Source organism: Manacus vitellinus, unplaced genomic scaffold (assembly GCF_001715985.3).
Source record: "Manacus vitellinus isolate BGI_N305 unplaced genomic scaffold, ASM171598v3 scaffold_12_pilon, whole genome shotgun sequence".
Classification (NCBI taxonomy): Eukaryota; Metazoa; Chordata; class Aves; order Passeriformes; family Pipridae; genus Manacus; species Manacus vitellinus.
In genome coordinates this window covers 8,694,997-8,715,003 of record NW_021938949.1, presented here as the reverse complement: position 1 = coordinate 8,715,003, position 20,007 = coordinate 8,694,997, and the positions used below count along the sequence as shown (strand labels likewise).

The following is a 20,007-nucleotide window of genomic DNA, read 5'->3' as shown; positions in this document are numbered from 1 at the left end:
AGCTTCTGCTTGGCATCTGCAGGCTCCAGACAGTCTCTCCCCAAAGGATATTCTGAAAGACACTGAATTTCTGACTGAGGTTTCGTCCGGCTGCCTGGAGAAGGATGTTTCTCAAAACTACTCAAATATAGCATTTTCTTATTTTTTTATGCAATTATTGAACAAATATCAGAATGCAAAATAGCCCCTGGGACTGGAAAATGGAATTAAATCTTCCAACAAACACGAGAAAATGGATACTGACATCTCTATTAGCAACAAAATGTTTCATGCTCTGAAACTGGTAATCTAATACTGCTGCAGGGAATTCAGAACGGTGAGAAAAAATGGTCTGAGACAGCATTAGGAAGAAACAGAGATATACATACACTCCAGTGAGACACTGCTGGGTGTGGGGTGGGCAGGAGGGTGCCCTGGTGTCGGCCCCACCTCGTTGTGGAAGTTTGGTGTGTATTTCCCCAGCTTTGTTTTGTTGTAACACCAACCTGGTCTCCCTAAGGAGGAACTACATGGACAAAGACCCCCTTGGAGTTTCCTGTCCAGAAGAATCAATGAATGACATCTCAGATGCACAGGTCACTTGTGCAACTCCTATGCTGGATTTTAGCAACAGTGCAATTCTCAAAGACAAGATACAACCTAAAATCACTCATACACAACCTACACAATGCCCACGAGCCTGTTTCCCTTCCCCTCCTCCTCATGAGAGCACTGTTCACTGAAAATGGCTTACCCCCTCCCCTTCTATGCTGTATTTAATGGCTTTTGAACTTCAAAGAGAGGGGAGAAAACCCTGTCACTTCACCATGCAGTTAAATATTATGCAGCCACATTACTGAAGAACACCTAGAAAATATGCTGCTAAAATAAACTCCCCTTTGAACTCTTCTTATAATATCTTTCAGAATGCTCAGAACACACTGCCCTTCTTCCCACACAGCATTGAAGCACCTACTTCACTTTAACCAGGTACACGCTCTTCTTTGACTTGAAAGGACTAATCACATGCTTAAAATTATGCATTTGCCTCAAGTACCTGGTTGAATCTGAGCTTTTCTATGTAGAAGTTGCAAGGTAGAAATTACAAACATTATTCCTGGGTGAACATTACACACACATTGGCAGATACATTCCAAAATTATCTAAGAAATCAAACTGTTTATTTTTATTGTCAGCAGAACATGTCCAACTCCAGCAAACTGCTTTGAGAAATCTAAAATAAAAATCTGCATAACATCCTCTATATGAATATGGATACTCCCCACACACTATGTGTGTGCCTCATGTATACAAAATAGCAGAGCAGAAATGCTCTAAACATAAATTGAGAATATATGAGATAAGACTTTAATTGTGGTTTTCATATCAGCAAAATGCTGGAGCTACCTGCATATTATTAGTCTCGAAAAGCATCATGACAATAATATTTTAACCTTTAATCTGTAGCACGGTCTTTGCTAATAAAATTATCCCAGAGTCATCCAAGCACATAGCTGGTGTCAACTACTTATTATGCACAGTAAATTAAATGCCACTTACATATAGCACAGAAATACCCAGCTAGTTTCAAGCACTTTCATGTGGTCCTGATGCTGGTGCAGCCACACAACAAACACAGTCAAGCCCTGGGTCTCCTCTTCAAATCCTGCCCTTCCACAAGGAAATCATCCAACCCACTGCTCCACCAACCCACCAGCAAGGAACCCACTGGCACTTTGTCTGACCTGCTGGTGGTGAACAGCCCTTGGAAGTCAACAGAAAGACTCCAATTCATTTCCATCAGGTATTGAAATTCCCATTATTCCAAATCAAATACAGGGAATACCAGGAGGGATCTTTCGCAAAAAACCCACACTTGCTCCTCCTACTTCATGGCATACGAGCAATAGTCAATATAAAGAACATATAAACATAGAGACAAAGAAAATGGAAGGTGCTGGACATCAAAGATCTTATCTGTCAAAAGTGTCTTTCACTACCTGCAGAGTAAGGCTCCTGCTTCTCGCTGTGAATGAATTCTTTTCGTTCATATTTGGCTCTGATCCACTGTTCCCGCAGCAGTCTGGAAAAAAGAAATACAGAGAAAAGGAAACATGGTCCAAGATACACTAAGGAAGAATCCAGAACCATTAATTCTTCAATCAAGATACAACTCTGATTTAGAAGTCTTCTAAAAATTGCATTGTACAGCCTGGAGTCAAGGGTTTCTTCTGCTTACGGTTGGACAATAATTATTCATGTAATTGTATATCCAATTTTATTGGAAACTTATTTAATAAAATGTACAGGTTTAGCAGAAATCCCACTCCCATCCACCCAATCAGACTGTAAAAAAAACTCCCTCAGTATATGAACTATTTTAAACCTAATTTCCTCAGACCACAGCAGGATCAGTAAATGAAAAAAAAACACAAAACAAAACAAAAAACTACAGACACAAGAGGGATTATTGCCCTGAAGCCATCAATACAGAAGCAGAAATTGGGGATGCCTGGTGTGATGCATGTATGTGATGGCCTTTTGGCAGTCAAAGATGCAGAGAGAACATCTCCTTGTCATGCATGGACAGCTATTCCAAGAAATTGTGATGTGTCAGGCTAAAATTACACTTGTAATGACCAGGGGATGCCCAGCCCAGGGACAGGTGACACCTGTTGACTTGGTGAATATGGAGCTTGCTGCAGGGTGTCACACACTTCCCAAACCAGGAACAACACGGAATAGTCACATCCCAGGCCCTGGTCAACCTCTTGGAAGGAACTGGGGTGTGTGAAAAGTGAAAAAGCCTCAAAAAGACCAGGAGAAAATGGATGGGTAAAGATGTAAAGGCTGGAACACAGGATCCAAACACTGGAAGTTGGTGAGAACCCACCTGGCCAAGCTCTTCCAAACTCATAGCCTATACTGATAAGTCTAAGAAAGCAATCCATAATGCATAGCAGGAGACATGATGATTAAAACATCCTTTATTTTTAATGTTGAAATGATACCAATGATTATACACCAAGACCTTAACTTCCAAAAACTTAAAAATATGCCAAAGATTATAAATACATTTTATGTTATTTTATTTTAGTATGAGTGCTGGAACAAATTAAGTAGTTTTGATCTAGAATATGCTAGAAACTCCTTCAAGAATTAAGTGCAGTTAAAAATGGTTTAATTGCCCTAGAACCCTAAATAGCCCAAGCAGGCAGAAATCACACACAGAAATAAAGGCATGTGTTAGCCCAGCTTCACAGCAGACATTTCAGAGCAGCCTACACCAAAGACAGTAAATGATCCCCCTTCATTGGATGTGTTCTATAAAACCATTGCACTTCAACACATCAACTTCTCTGCCAATGCAAACTGTTCGTATGTTTAATCACCTTTTCCTTTTTGCTGATGCAAACTCAATGGTATCTTTTCAGCAGAAACATCCCAGAAATGCTCAAAGAAGATAAATATACCAACACTGCTTACGAAAATTCACCTGCAGGTACAGCAACTGCATTCAACAAATCTTCAAGGCACTATCCAGTGAGAACAGTGGCTGTGATTGGTTTCTTGGCAATAAAGGAGGAAATAATTACACAGACTTTGTTCCACCCACTGTGTCATCTCCTTGGTTGGGGCACCAGCCTTCTCCCCCAAGGCTCAAGGAGCACCATCAGTTCCCTGCACCCAAACCCCAACTGTGAGCTTCTGCTCTAATAGAAACAATGCACCAATTCTGCCTTTCCCCTTTCTGTTTCTGTTTTCATTACTGATCTTTAGTTGTTACACAGACATCTGCAAGTTTGACTGTCAGCTCTGAAGGTGAACACCCATCTCCTTTCTGTTGCCACCCTGTGCTGCACTCTGGTTTGAGTACAACACATTTTCAGTCCATCTCAGGGGGTGCAGGTAAGCTTTGTAGAATCCTAGAATGGTTTGTTTTGGAAGGGACCTTAAAGGTCATCTGCCTCCAACCCCCCTGCCATGAGGTTGCTCAAACCCCATCCAGCATCCAAAGCTGCTGTTCTGGGTCAAGCAGGATGCCCTTTCTGGATCTGATATCCACAATATGGTAGCTTGCAAAGATAGGTGGCTGATGACCCAAAAGTTGGCACCAAAATTCCTGTTTCCATACAGTTGCAACTCATCAGCAAAGCTACCAAAATTTAATCATAAAATCAACACAAATACTTAAATTTGCTACCCTTCTTGCAATTTTTCCAGCCCAGCTGCTGTGGACAGCTTGTTATCACTGAATCCAAACTTGGACCTTTTCAACAGGATGATTAGGGATTGAGCTAGGGGGATGAAAATTCACACCACCCTCGGCTCCCGCTGACGTCAGTGGATTCAGCAGGAGCTGCAGCTGCTCCGAGTCTCTGAGAGTCAGCCTTCCAGCACGGATGTTTAAATACAGTATAAATTAAGATTCATGTGCAGCAGTGGGAAAACACTCCTGCTGCAGGATGCAGGTCGTACAACAGACACACCCTGCTGGGCTCACGCCCTGGGGAACGCTGCTCTGCAGGGACTGATCCCACGGCGCTGCCAACAGCGGTGGTTCAACGTCTCCAGAGCTTGTGTGCAAGACAGCACACTCTGGGCAGCCATCCGGGGCCTTCTGAGAAGCTGCAGAATGCTCTTGATAACCTCTCCCAGCATCTGGCCCTGAACACAAGTGGCCCCAAAGGCAACTCCCCAGGCACACGGGGCTCCAGCCGTGCCACTTTCCCAGCGCGCAGAAAGCGCTTTCTGACAGTTCACACACCCTTCCCCTTTCCTTATCGACACAAACCCAAGCTCTTTAGCAATAATTTCCCAAAACCCAAGAAACACCAAGAGCAGCCCACAGTTAGGACAACTCAGTGCAGGGCCAGTAGCTGCAGCTTCTGCTCCAGTGGTTATTTATAGAAAGCAGAACAACTCCAGCAAAAGAAATTGAAACAAAACCCCAACTAGGACGGTGAGGAGTCCACCAGCTCCCTTCACTGCAACAGAGAAGCTGAGCAGGGCCTCGACCACACTCTCATGGACTAGATGCAATGCTGCCATAAAAAGTTGCTTATGATCCTGGGGTTAAACCCCAGTTTCACTAGCACAGCTTTGATGAATCCAAACAGAAGCAGGAATTTGTCCTGGTATCTACAGGATTTGAGAGCAGTTGGAGGGCAGGGACCATCCAGAAGACCCTCAAACAATACAAGGATTGTATGATAACTGTTTCAGCCACTGTTTCAGTGGACTGCAGACCTGATCTTAATTTCATTTTAAGTATGCCTTCAGGGGCTTTTTAAAATATCTGTTGCTATGTTTTAGTTGAAATGTACTTTTCCAGATGTGAATATGTGTGTAAATAACCCAGGGCAGACATCACATGCCGAACACAGGACCCTCCATCCAAATACACCTTTGATCCCAAAAGGAGTTCTGTGAACAGAAAGGACTGTAGTAACAGTCTCCCAGTATTTTACTGCATTTCTGGTGATGGGATAATGTAGCAAATATGCCATTTGTGTTTGTCACATCATTCCTAAACTGCAGAGATGCGCAGCTCTTGGGATTGACTCCAAAAGATTTTACAGCCCACCTAAAGTCTGTCAGGCTGCTGGTTACAGGGAACATGTCATTTTTTGGCAATTAGAACAGAAAAGTCCTGCTAATCATCAAGATAAAAACCTGGGAGCAAAGAAAACAAACTCCCACCAACAACACAAAACGCTAAGGAAACCCACATTTCCAACAGAATAAGGGAAAATTCGCTCCCCCAGGTGGAATAGGATTGGGCTTCACTGAGGAGAGAGTAGGTCCAGAGGCCAACAAAGCACCGCCAACACCAAGAGTTCCAAATCTCACTGTAGGCACTTGTTTGCTTGCCTGACCACCCACATGAAAACAAGGGCTCTCTGCCCAGGGGCCAGCAAGGAAGGTTCCAGAAGAAGCCACTGGAGCAGCTTCATCTTGGTTCCACCTACTCAAAGCCTTTCACTCACAGCAAAAAGCACCACAGGAAAAGCTGCTCAAGCAGTTAATTATCAAACTGTGGCTGCGTGGCTTCAGTGTGCTCTGTGGAGGAGTGCTGGGCAGCCAAATTCTGAGTCTCCAATTTATTATTTCCCAAGACTCTCAGCTGGCCTGGCTGATGCACTACAGAACACACACCACACAGGCAGCATAGCTGCTGTGGCTTTTTGGAGACTTATGACAGACTAGAAACCTCAGCCAGAGGTGAAAGTGGCCCAAAAGACATCAAACACCATACACCACCTCTTTCTAATTGCATCCTTGTGAGGCACCACCAAGTCCAAGAAAGACAAAAGAAATGAATGTCATCCAGGAACGCCATTTCCAAATGCCAAATTTGTAGCTTCTGGAATTTGTCAGAGGTTTTTCCAGCAAAAAACAATCTGCTTTCCACAGGCAGCTTGCTGGATGCAGCCATGCCAATTTTCTGTCAAACAACTCCTTTAATGAAATTTTAAGCCCAAGTCCAAATTTTTTGCTCAGACTGCAAGGAGAGCCACAGCAGCACAGACTAAAAGCCTGTCTAGTTTCACACTCTTTTTCTATCTAGTAAGTCCTTGCTGTGAGAACTTGCTTTTAAATGGCTTTGTGAGGCATGAGGCAGCTGGGGGGCTTCTTCCAGGTGCTCTGTGCATCACCTCAGCTCGTGGAGCCCCGGGGAGTGATGTGCCATCCCCCAACCAAGACCAGTGCCCAACAGCAAGCTTCCAGAGGAGAGCAAAAAAGACAGGGGTTTTGGCTAACAAGGCATAAAACCCTTGCATGATGGATTTGGAGAAGTTAAAGCTGAATTTGAGTATGCAAAATCACAACATCCTCAATTAAAACGCTAACTGGTTCCTTTTCTGTTTGGTTGTTTTACACACACGGTCCAGTTCACCCCGATGCTACTTTTCAGAACAGTTAAACACCAATTAAAAACATGTAGGAAACAGCCTGTGTCGGTACTACCTTAACCTTGTAGCAATTTCCTTCGGAAATTAAAGGAATCTATATGATTTAACAGGCTTAGGAGCTAACAGCAAAGAGAAAATGAACAACAAGGAAAGAAAACCCTGTGGCTGGTCAGGACTGAAGGAGTGGGCAGCTCTGAGCACTCAGCTGACTGCAGGGCGATGCTCAGACAAAGAATTCCCGAGGCTGAGTGCCCAGTTTGAGCCACCACAGGAGGTTCTACCACTTTGGAACTGATCACCAGCCATTTGGACAGGCCACACAGCAGCACCTCTAACTTTACACCCAAGAAATCAGGTACTTTTGAAAGCCGTGGATGTAAAATCTGAAGACCCTCATTAATAAGTAGGAGCCTGAGCAAAACTCAGTTTTACCCCTCTGGACATTAGGCAATGAAATTTATTATGTACAAAGGACCAGGAAAAGGAGGTGACAGAGGAAGAGGAAATCTGGTTTGCATCCCTGACTATCCTTATGCCCCATTCATAGGAGAGGAGGGGGCCACACTGACCTTCAGACACCAGACTGAGGTGGTGGGCTTGGTTGCTCCTGTATCAAATGAACCAAACTTCAAACAATAAAGAAAAAAAAATCCAGAGATTTACCAGGCAATTTTCTCCCTGTACACTTCAATCAATACAATAAGGCACTTCAGCTAATAACTGTTGTTCTTTAGATGACTACATGGGTGACTCTTCAAGATGTGATCCTCACCAGGATACATCCTCTGACTGATGTCTCATCTCGTTCCAGATAAGACAACCACTCAGTACAACTCATGCCATTGCAGTCTGCCCCATTTTTCCTACCAAGGTGCTTAAATGTGCTGGCAGTCACTGAAGTGTTCTGCATGAGGAGCAGATGTAGCTCCCACTTATCTAAACAGAGAGAGGAGCAGAGCAGAACAGTGCACTGCAGCTCATACCCAGTTCTGCAGGATGATGATCTGCATTCCCAAATCAAGCAAAAAGGCAACAGAAAATAACAGTAAGTGTTAGGCAGGGACATGGATGTACTTCCAGTCCTGCAAAAGCCCAATAAGAGATCATCTCCACTTCCTTCTATGAGTTTTCAGCCAGCAAAAGACACAAAGCTTTTTTCCTTTACTTTTGCTCAAGAGTGATGCTGTTACTCACTGATGACTCAGAACTTGACCATGTGCTTGCAATGTGTCTGCCCCAGGAAGGGCTGTTTTACAGCTCTTGGTCTGCTGCTGCAGTGTACAAAGCTAGGCCATGACCACTGGTGACTATCCAAAGAGGGTTTTTGTGGTTTAAGTTCCTCACCCAAGGCTCTTGGGGCCAACACTGCTGTGGTGTAGGAACACTCCAAAGTCTGGGACTCATTTCACCCTCAGGAACTCCCCAGTGGTACAGAAGTTGGCTCTGTTCCGTGCTCCCGAGGCACAGGTTGAGGTGCTAGCAATCAGAAGGTGAGAGGAAAGGACAGAAGGGGATTTTTTGGGGGGGGGGGAGGCTGTTAATTTTTCCCTGGGCAATTCCAGAGCACCCTGCAATTTCTCTAACCTTTGCCACGTGTCATACAGGACCAGGAAGCCACAACGGGGTTCCTGAAGGATACAGATGCCAATTGCAGCAGGCAAACACCATGGACCTCTCAAGGAGCCAAGCACAACATTGTAGTGTAGAAGAAAAAAGGACAAGCTGGTGCTGCAGCACTTCTTCCCTCCTGCTCTGAACTTCACAATTCTTCATGTGACCAAAGCAGAGGAATTCCAGAAGGAGCATTATAAAATTAAGAAGCTTCAAACGAACCAACAGCCTGTCCTTGTTATGGCTCATATGTCAGCATCCTGCTGTGCTGAGGGCAGCCCCCAGAGCCTGCCCAGCCACTGCAGCTGCCCAGCAGCTCATGCTGTTGTGGGAAATAGAAGCATCAAAACCTCTTGATGCTGCAGAACGTGGGTTGGGACACAAGGGCTCGGTGCCAGCACTGGATGGAGGTGTCATCCATGGCAATGCCACCCCGGGCTGGGAGCTGGGAACAGCTCATGCTATTGCAGTGACTGGACTGCAGCGAGGCGGGGAAACAGCTAAATATATATTCCTGTAAAAAGCAGCACTCCCCTGCGCTTGTTTAGCATGCATCTGTGCAAAGGCACAGAGAGCCTCTGACTAGGGAAAGAAAAATACAGCCTGGCACACCATCCTTGAGACACCCCCAACGTGTAACGTGCCCACAGCTGCTGATACTGCAGCTGTGTCAGGAGATCTGCTACTGGGAGAGGTCACATCCATCCCAGTGCACCCTGCTGCTATGGCAGAGACCCAGCAGTGCTGGTCTGGAGAACACCTTCATGAGCAGAGCTCCAGGCTGAGTTCAGAAATCAGGCCATGCAAGGCTGCTAATTGTCCCAGTGCAGAAGAGGCATAAGTTGGGACCAGAAAAGGGCCAAAAATTAGTCTTCCAGCTGCTTGCAGCAAGACTGGCCTTTCCTCATCCTGCCCAAGAAACAACAACAAAAATCCTTTAGTTCTCCTGCTCCTGTTTCTCGCAGGTTACCAGCCCAGCAGTGTGTCGCTCCATCGGGCGTCGGGAAGGGCTGTGCATGGATCAGCCACCCCAGCACGGTCCCTGTGTGATCCCAGACAGCTCTGGCAGGGCTGTGGCTGGAGCTCAGCCACTGCTTGGCAAAGCTCCCCAGAGTGCAACCGCACCGCAGGATGGAGGGAGGAAAATATCACAGCGGCAAAGGCTGAGCTGCATCATCCAAGGGAGCCAAACCCACCGAGCACAGAACCAGCCACAGACACTGCTGCCAGCCCGACAGCACAAGGAATGAAAATGCTTATGGTCTCCAAGCTGCCTGAGCGCAGGACCAGCTTTCTCTGTCTCTCAGTCTGACCTGTGCGAGGAGAGTAGGGTACAATTTGCACCCAGACCTCAGGATGCCCCAAGCTGGAGAGGGAACTGCCCCACTTCCAGCCAGCACAAGCTCTGCACACCCTCAGGCAGGGATGCAGCACGGAAAAGAACCAGGACTCTGCTCCTGAACAACCCGAATATCACACAGACAGCATCTAATTGAACTTAACTGAAACTTAGGAGTAAACAAATAAAATCCCCTAGAATTGTGGTTCTCCTACTAATGACAATGAGGTGGAAAAAAATCTTGCTTCTCCAACCCTAACATCACAAGCACATACAAGTCTCAAAATGGCACAGCTCAACTGCTGGGATTCTGGAGCTCAGAACATTGCACAGATGGATGAGTTTTTTATTGCCAGGCCAGGCAGCACCACTCACATAAAGATACAAAACCACCTTGGTACTCGGCAGGACCCTGAAAATCAATTTTAGTTCATCTTCTTGTGCCCTGGGTGGTATAGCACGTTCTAGCTGCTCAGCTTCTTGGTCTACAAAGTCCACCCCAGCTGACTGGGGAGGTTTACTCTACACTGTATGGGAGACAATAAGTTTCACCTGCCTTCACAGGGATTATCTGTCATTTAGTTAAAAAAAAAAAAAAAAGAAAAGAAAATCCACCCCCTTGGCATAAAACCCCAGCATTTCTGCATTACAGGTAACTCAGCATTTCACACAGCAGATCAGCAAGCTCTGTTTTGGTGCAGGAGGGGGGATCTGAAAAAAGCAGAGGAAATCAATGGGTAGAAATCGGCGTTTTTGCAGAAACTTGGAAGAGCCTGGGGAACAGACAAACAACTGACTTCCTTGCATCATCTCAACTGTACTTATTAAATAAGATCCCACACGTAGTATAAACTCTACCATATGTGCACAGAAGAAAAAACATTTTCAGGGCCTTTTATAAAGGAAACCTCCTTTGTGGCTAAAAAAAAAAAAAGGTATTATGCTAAAACTAAAGTATTACAGAGGCTGCAGCTGCACAAACAAATAAATGCTGTTTACCAGCAGAGGTATTTACTTACTGACAGTCAAGAAACGTTGGCTTATAATAAAACGGTGGCATTTTAGATTCATATTTTGCTTTTGCTACATTGTTTCCATTCGAGGCCATAAACTGTTAAAAGAGAAAAGACAGCAATAATTATAAAATGTTAAGAGCATTTTCCTTTATCCTCTTTTGCTTTTACAGAGTAATAAAATGATTGGGGATAGGGCATCTGTTCACTTTGAGAGGGTTCCCCAGGACTGTGCACAGAAGGGATGCTGTAAAGACTTTTCCTGCAAACCAGGGCTCAGAAGTTAATATTGACCATTATTGCCAGGGATCCTACAGTTTAATACGATGCTCAGGACAGGTTCTTGTCACAGTCACACCTACATGATCCCAACCAGTCCCCACAGGAGCAGAAGGCAGAATGCAGTGGCACTTCCTCACTGGCATGGGAATGAGATGGCTCTGACAACACATCCTTTGCTTGAGATCACATCACTTGTGCCAAAAGGATAATTTTATTTTTGCAACGTCATGCCAGCAACCTCAGAAAGGAGTTTAAAGTGATAAATAAATAAATAAATATTCCATCTACATTGACAGCCCTCCTTTCCAATAAATAAATAAATATATTTCTATCTGCCCTGGCAGCCCTCTTCTTCTTCTGATCCTGTATACAAATGGATGGTTGAGAACTCTGCAAAGAGTTCTTATTTTCTTATTCATATATTTTATTTAATGAAAGTCACTTTACAAGTGTAAAAACCCCATTCTTTTCCAAGCAGTCATGCTAAATACATTCTGTTTTGTGTCAAATGCCAAGCATACAAACATAACAAGCAGCTAAGCTTTTTTTCATTATTGTCATGGTTTTGAGTTTCTCTTATTTACATATTCAATCTATTCCCCCCAAAAAATCAGGGAATTAAAAACCCCTGCAACACTAAGGCCTATTTTTATCAGAAAAGACATGACTCCATGAAGCTGCAGCTTTCAGAAAAACCTCAACTCTACACACAGAAGACAGAGATCAATGACTGGTAGTGTTCTTCGTGCTTTTAAAGACACCAACAGTCAAAGCAGAAAGGTTTCCTGGGTAGGCCTGCCCTTAGCAGCATCACCCAAATCTAGGCAGGTGTGTGGCATAGATAGAGAGAATTTATGCTGTGAGGGTTTGGTTTTTCAAGACCTGAGTTTAAGAGTCTTCAACACTAAGGGGAACAAAGCCAGAAATAGCTGAGCTGGGCAGGGGTGGTTTAGACTAGAGGTCTAGTAAGTAATGTAAGATATGATAATGTAAGAAACAGAAGACAATTCATTAAAAATTAGTAATCTCTACACACTCTGTGTCACTGATGTTTTTATATGGGTGGGGGAAACCCTCACAAATTCTTCGCAAAATGTCCGTTCTATCTCAATCAGCATCACGGACCTCATTCCCACATTCGGGAATTATCCAGACTTGTTTTCTGAAATCACATTTGTTGTGGCGTCTTTAGAAAGGACTCTAAAGGGAAGAACCCAAACTCACTGGCACTGCCAGCCTCGGGTGCACGTACCTCCACTTGAGCATCATCCCAGTCATCCAAGCGGACTGACTTCACTTTGCTGACCTGGGGAATATTGCGATGGATTCCTGAACAATTCAGGCAGATGAAGATCCCTAGGCTGTGGGATGCCCAGTCTGGGTCTGAAAGCAAGAAGGAAAGAGAGAATTGCACTTGACTGATCTTTCGGATTCAGGGCAGAACAGGGCATGGCAGGGGAGTTCAGGAGTCACCAGGTGCAAGTTCCCTGATTCTAAAGGCATCAAATAAATATACAAGCAAAATAGGATATGTGCTTGTTTATATTAATAGTCATACAAATTAAACTAACAATTAACAGATCTGCAATCTCCAGTGCTGCTGTTATTCACAAATCCCCAGTATACAGACAACTACATGTGCCCAAGACCTCCCAAACTCACTCCATGCTCACACGAAGAGAAGAGGGGAATATCCATCTTTCATCAGCAAATCCCACCCAAAAACTCCATGGAACAGAAACTTAAACCCCAGAAAATTAAAAAAAACAGCTCAGGGAAACCACTATGCTGCTCCCTTGCCTTATTTTTATTTATTTGTTATCATTTATTTATTATATATGCTCCACAGAGAGACTGTCCTCCCACAGCTGCAGCTCCCAGCAGCTCAGCCCACCATCCAGGAGGTTTCCAGCCCTTTCCTTAATGGAAAAATGCTGCCAGTGGCAGCTCTGTACTTTCTCTGAGCAAAACCGCATGCTGTTTACAGCCCCGAGCTGACATCTCACACAAAGCACTTTAAACACGAGTCCCCTCCAAATTCCTCCTTGGGAGAGGCACCGCCTGAAGCGGGAAGACAGAGAGGAACCGGAGCAGGGCAGGGGCCGGGGGCAGGACATATCCACCAGTGTCCCTGGCACTGCCTCGCCAATAAAGCCAATACAGGGATCTTTGTTTGAACTCCCACTGGCAAATGTCAGCGCCTGCCAGTCCAGCTGCGCCCCAGCAGAAAGAGCTTCATTGCAAGTCACCAAGTCAGCCACTAAATCCTCCCGACGGACGTCCCCTGGCGCCGTCCTTCCCAAACCTGCGGGGGCGGGAGTCCCTCGGCCGCCCCATCACATCGGGTTGCCGAGGGGTAAGGGCAGGTCTTCCCTTCTCACAAATCCTCATCGTCTGTTTATTCCCCGCAGTGATTACACTAAACACTCGCTCCTCACAGCGCAGCAATTATTTATAAAAGGCAAGGGAATGCGCTCTCTCCTCCCCATACATATTTAATGCCCGGGCTGTGTCGGTGCAGGGAGCAGGCTGGCATGGGGCAGCACAGCTCCTCTGACGAAGTACCGAGGCCTGCCACCAGCCCTTCCCGCAGGGACGGCCACCAGCCTCCCGCAACACACTCTAGGGAAGACCAATTCGGTTCTCCAGAGGTGGCTCTGCTCAAATATAAACCCCAGAGCTAAACGAGCAGCCTCATCAGTCGTGGCTGAGTGCCCACCCAGGAGAGGGGAGCAAATTCCCAAGCTGTTACAAGTCCCTTCAGTCGCAGCTCCCTGGGCTCCCAGGGCTGGCACCAGCAGACTACAAATAAAGGTGTCTTTTTTCTGTTTCACATGGTCTCCTATCCTCATGCCAGGCCCCAATGACTGCAGCTCAGGCATGGCAAATATTAAACCAGTCAGGTGGATCTAAGGGCACCTCAGCAGCAGTCAGGTGCTGCCCACATCCAGCCATGCCAGTGAGAACAAAGGGTGCTCTGCCCCACCAGCCCCAATCCTCACATCCTCACCCTGCTCCTCCCTCAAGCACTGGGTGACTCGGCTTCACACACCATCCCAGGTCAGGCACCCTCACTTATTCCAACCACAAAGGCTGTGGCCAGTTATTGGGTTGTAGGCAGGCAACAAGAACCAAGAGTTTTGAACACTCATGCATGTTTCTGTTTCTGTGCTCTAACTCCTCATGTTGCCCTTTCCCATCTCCAAACACATGGCTCTAATCAAAGCCTGGGACTTGCCAAAAGTCCTCTCACAAACAGTCCAAGGTACAGCACTGCTGCCTCGTGGCAGCCCAGGGGGACTAAATGATGCAAGTTGGGCAAGGTGAAAGCACCAGGATCTCTTGTTTAAACATCCGTCGCTGACTTCCACACACAGCATCAGGCACAAGGAATGGTGAAAGTGTCCAGAGGGTGAAGCAGCCACAGAGCAGCGATGACAAAGCCATTGCATCAAAGTCTGGAGCTGGGAGCTAAATGGTCAGCAGCTCTGTGCTCAGCACAGCCGCCCCAGGATAACTGTGCTCCAAACCTTCCCAGTGAAATGAAATCCGATCAAAGCACTGCCCGACCCAGGCAAATGGGTGTCAAAGTATGTACTGGCCAATAAAACAGGTTTTACTGGGAGTCCCAATGCCTGTTTTATGTTAACAGATTTATCTTAGGCATGCAGATGGATTTCTTCACGTCATCTGCAACTTCCTGGACTCAGGCTTCCAAAGTCCTCTCGAAGAGGTAACCCCTCCACTGCCTGCACTGCTGTGTGTGACAGGACCAGGAGATATCACACCTTCCTTCAACCAGACATAAGGACACATTTGGGTAGAGAAAGATCCTGGAGGAGACTCCAGCTCCAGTGGACACCAAGGCAGCTCATACCCAAGCTGTCTCTTCTTGACATGAGTAAACAGCACCTCAAGCAACAGGTTTGAAGCACAATATGGCTTTAAAGCAATCTACTCACATCAACACTGTCTTCTTCAGACCAGACTCTTAAACATGCTCCCCCAGCTCTACACCATGTCAAGCCTTGTCTAATTAAGAAAACAAAAGCTGGATTATATTATAGGATATATATGCACAAATGATGTGAAAAATTCTCAGATCAGGAACACAGTGGATAACACCAGTGATCTCTGACCTTGGCATCATCACAGACTCCCATCTTTCAAATGACTGCACCATTGCTTTGAGATAAGACATCTTATCCAACATGCAAATAAATTTTCACAAGTGTCTTCACATGAAACAAGAGAATTTTGGGGCATTTAGTGAACTAGTGACCCCAGGCTGCACAGCTGGCAAGCTGAACTCTCCATAGCTGGGTGAAGTCCACCTTGCTGTTAGACACTTCAACAGCTGGAACACATTCTCCATGCTGGACATTACTGAGAGTTCAGTAATTTTATTTAAGATATTCTGTCCGGGCATGGAGAAAAAAGGTGCACCAAAATGGCAATATGTTATAATCTGGAACATTTGGGCATTGCTTAAAAAAGATGATTTTTTTCCTAAGCCTCCAGAGTTTTGAGCAAAAAGCAGTGAAGCCTAATGAAAACTCTCCAACATGCCTAAGTTCCACACAAATTACTTTATTCCATTATTTCAAGCCAAAAGTAATAAAGATGAACAGGAGCAAGGGGAATATTAAACCAAATACACTGTTTTAAGTGCAGAAAGTCTCTTATCCTGAACAACAGATTCCAGCTCTTAAAGGTTTTCACTACCCAATGTGCTAGAGATTCCTGGTCACTTATAAACAGATTATAATGACTTTCAAAATAAAGACTTGAGTCAACTTCCTTTTAAAAATTAAACAAACAAGCAAAGCTAAACTAAACTCAGAAGGAGGGCATTGGGCTGGTACTTTCCCATCTCATTCACCTGAAAGGGAAGGCACAGCCAGAGATTAGAGAAGCATCCGAAACAAAACTAAAACCCTTGGGCAACACAGTTAAATTCAAAAATTAACTTCCCCACCCAGCCCTTTTGCCTCCATAAGCCCCAGGAAAACCCAGCACAGAGAACAGGGAACTCTGCAGCTTGAACTCAGTGTTACTGAACAAAAGAAAGAAAGGGGGAAAAAAAGGCTAGACCCAGAGAAATATTAAGGAAGAAAAAACAACAGAAGACACAGGACAATTCACACAAACCAAAAAGACTGGAAGTGCAATGGCAATGGAATTTAATTTTTTTAATAAATAATCAATATTTCCTGTATCCAGAATATAAACATAAGGTTCCAGTTTGAAAATCCCTAGATGCCATCAATCCAAGAAAAATCCCATGAAGCAGAGCAGCAACAGGCTCAAAGTAGACACAAGACAAGAGCAAGAACTCGAGTCCCAAAACTTACTTGGATGCCCCTACTCCACCTTTTGCCTTAAACTACAGTTATCACTAGGTATAGCACAATATTGATGACCAAGGCAAACATCTGTTAGAATGTACAGCAACACACTCTTAACACATTTTCCAGCACACAAATGATGGCCTGACCCTTAATGAGCTGCCTGGCTGCACCCCAGCCACCCCAGCTGGATGGGAGCTGGTCTTTGGTTGAGATGGAGATTCAAAGGATTTTCCTAATCTCTCTCCTGTTTGAGGTGATAAAGGCTGATCAAAAGGAAGAGAAGGACCCCTCCAGGTAGGCAAAACCTTTTTTACCCTGCACTAGAAAGGTAAATCATCGGTACAGGATAGAATCATAGGAATTTTGACGTGATCCACACAAGCACAAAGCCTTTGCTGCTCAGCTGCTGCTGATTTCCTAAATGGCCCAGTCAGAGAACCTCGTGTTCAGCACTGAAGTTCTGTAGCTATTTACTTTGGGGAAAGATTAGGAGGCTAATAAACAGACCCTGGTCATGCACGCTGAAAAATAACAATGAAAGACATTAACATTGAAGCCAAACAGCCTCCCACCAACACTCCTTTTCAAGTAGGAAAATTTTTCAGTGAAGGCACTAAACTTGCCAAGGTCTTTTAATTCAACTGGCAGGTCCCAGCAGCCCCCTCTCACTGTCTTCAGCCCACGACTGTGCTGCAGCCCAGGCACCAGGACGAGACAGAAAACACCGTCACATTAAACCTCCTTTGTTCCAAAAAGTCCTTTCTCCTGCATAAAGTGGTATCGAGTTAAACTGCTGTGAGACTCTTTTTTTTTTTAATTCTTACCCCTTCCAATCTGCTTATGGCCAGGGAGAAGGGCTGGCAAACTCCCAGGGAACAAAAAAAAATAAATAAATAAAATCACTACTTCAGTGAGAGGACAATGGAGGTGCGGGAACAAGTTTCCACTTTCAGCTCGAACACGAAAAGCCCGTTTCACGCCATTAGAGCGGCGAAGCTCCAGAACAGCTTTGCAGTGGGAGGCAGTGGGGGCAAGAGAGAGAATGAGCTGCGAGGCAGAGCCCCAACACTCCCCTGAGGGGATGGGGAGAGTCACTGCAGATGGCAACACATGGCAGGACCCAATGACTCAGTTGTCTTCCTGATTTGGGTTGGATAGAGGAAAGGAGAGGGCTAAGATCAAATCCGTTCAGCGCCTTCTTAATCCTGAGCAAATCAAGCAATCCCCAGCACTCATGTGTTTCCCTCTAATCACCACCCTCACTTGGTGACATCAAGGGAATGGAAAAGCTTCACCTGTCTTAGAACTGAGAAGATGCTGGGCCTGCAGGAAAGGTGTTTACAACCACCTCAGCCATGCACCACCCACCCTCAGGCTTTTATATGAACTGTTACACCAAAACACCAGATCTGCACAGCTCTGCAGCACAAAGCTCGGATACCAGACTCCCCTCCAGCGTGTGCCTTCTGCTCTTCCTCCATCCCTCATCCCCTCTGAGCCTCGGGCACAGAGGCTGATGTTACCCAGGATCTCTGTCCCAGTAATCCATCCCAAATAAGAAAGATGAAAATGATAACAAGCCATGTAAACGGCTGATGGAGGGTTTAAACTGCAGGATTGCTTTGATGGGATTTCCATTTCTGTCTTCAGAGCCTCCCTGTCCTCCTACAATGTAAAATGATTCTCACTCCATGGAGACACAAGCCTAAGTCATAGAAAAACCGAGTAAAGAGAGAAATACTCAAGGTCTTGTTATGCCCTGAGATAACCATCCGTCTCATGATGCGAGGAAAGATTGCCTGAGACAAAGAATCATTTAGGAAAAAAAAAAGGCTGAACTGCCACACTAGTCTTGAAGAAAAAAAGATTATTCTAATGCACAGAGAGCCATTACACACCAGCAATTCAGCAACATTGCTCAGTTTGCACTTAGGACGGCATTTACAGACGCTGTCTTCACTGTGAAAGCACAGCTTTAAACCCACCAAACAAACATGAAACAAACAGGCTGCAAACCGACACCCAGGACACAGAAGTATGTAGTGACAGGGGACCCGAAGCCCCATCTAATGACTTCATTACAGTGGCTTCTACCCCAGAATTCAGTTCCAAAGATGTAACCAAGGCAATCTCATTACTCGTTACAGACGGATGACATTTTTGGAACTGAAATATCTTTTATCCAAAACATCTTCTTGTTGCAATTTAAGGTTTTGTAAAGATACAATTAATAAAAACCTAACTTATAAAATAAGACCCACAAAAACCCTGCAAGTGAAAAATGTAACCTCTCAGGTTATTTTCCATTCTGATTTTCACATTCTGCTCTGGCATCCTTTCTGCGTTCCCAGCTGCCATGGCCACTGTAAGACTGTTCTCCCCATCTGAGACATGTCCTCAAAACCTGGGAGGAATCTTTGGAAACTCTGCTTTTTGCACAAGAGATTTTGCAGCCAGGCATATACACTGGTCCTGGGGAAGACCCAGATCTGACCTTCCTGAACATCACACTCAATACCACATTCCACCCAGCTGCAAGTGTTCATATCCTGTGCACGGACCAGAGGAACACACAGACCAGAGGAACACACATCTTGAACTCAGCAGCCTTGCTTGCAGGGCTTGGCCACTTAAATAATCCTCAGTCATGATTAAGTGGCAAATTCTGGCCCAGACCCAGGCAAGCAGCAGGTTGTGCTTGGATCCCCCCAAGGAGATGTGATGACCCTGCGGGGGATGAAGTTACTTACACAGCCCAGGAGGAGAAGCACTGCCTCCCTCCATGTTCCCTCTCCATCCCCAGCTTTGATTTTTGCATGGTCACAGCTTAGTCCAACAATGCCAAGCTGTGAGCTTCTTTGCATCAGAAACCCAGGGATTTGTTACAGACACAGAATACCTGGGACAAGCAGTGACTTCAGAGCTCTGGCTACTGAGCCTCTCCCAAATGCCAAAACAGTAACAAAAGAAAATAACCCTTTTTGACAGCAGGGAAGGGAAAAGAAACAAACAAAATTTCACTAGCTGGCTGATTTCTAAAACAAATATTTCCAAGAGAAAAAGAAAACCCAGCTGGCTTCCAAATACACAAATTAAAGTGACTAACAGAGAATTATATTTCTGATCCATCCTGTTCTTTGTTATCAGGATTCCTGAGCTAAATGGCTGTCTTTTAAAGTGGATCCTGTTCTAACTGAGGATTTCAGGAAAATGCACACACCCACCTGAGAAGTAGAAATAATAAAAGAGGGATCCTGACCTTTGGCTTTCCCCTCAGCTGAACTAGATCAGCCCTATGATGATACTCACATGTGGGAAAGCACAAGTCCACCCTGCTTTCCTCACCTTCTGTTCATTCCCCATCCTCCCACTTCTTTCCTTCTCGCTTTATTTTCTTGCTTTGGTACTTTTCCAGGGTCAGCTGCACACCTGGTTCCAGCTCTCACCTTTATCTCTCTGTGCATCTAACTTCTCAGCAAAGAATATACTTGCACTCCATTCTGGAGGCTCTCTTA

At 45.2% G+C, this 20,007-nt stretch overlaps 1 protein-coding gene across 1 annotated transcript in view; it reads right to left on the bottom strand.

The window, feature by feature from the left end:
• ADAP1 (ArfGAP with dual PH domains 1) overlaps positions 1-12,644 on the bottom strand; it is a 39,818-nt gene extending 27,174 nt beyond the window's left edge. The window contains 4 exon segments of the mRNA XM_008928030.3: positions 1,980-2,062; positions 10,866-10,957; positions 12,394-12,545; positions 12,548-12,644. Of these exon segments, the coding sequence (XP_008926278.1) occupies positions 1,980-2,062; positions 10,866-10,957; positions 12,394-12,545; positions 12,548-12,644 (424 nt within the window).
• Between the last annotated feature and the right edge of the window lie 7,363 nt (positions 12,645-20,007).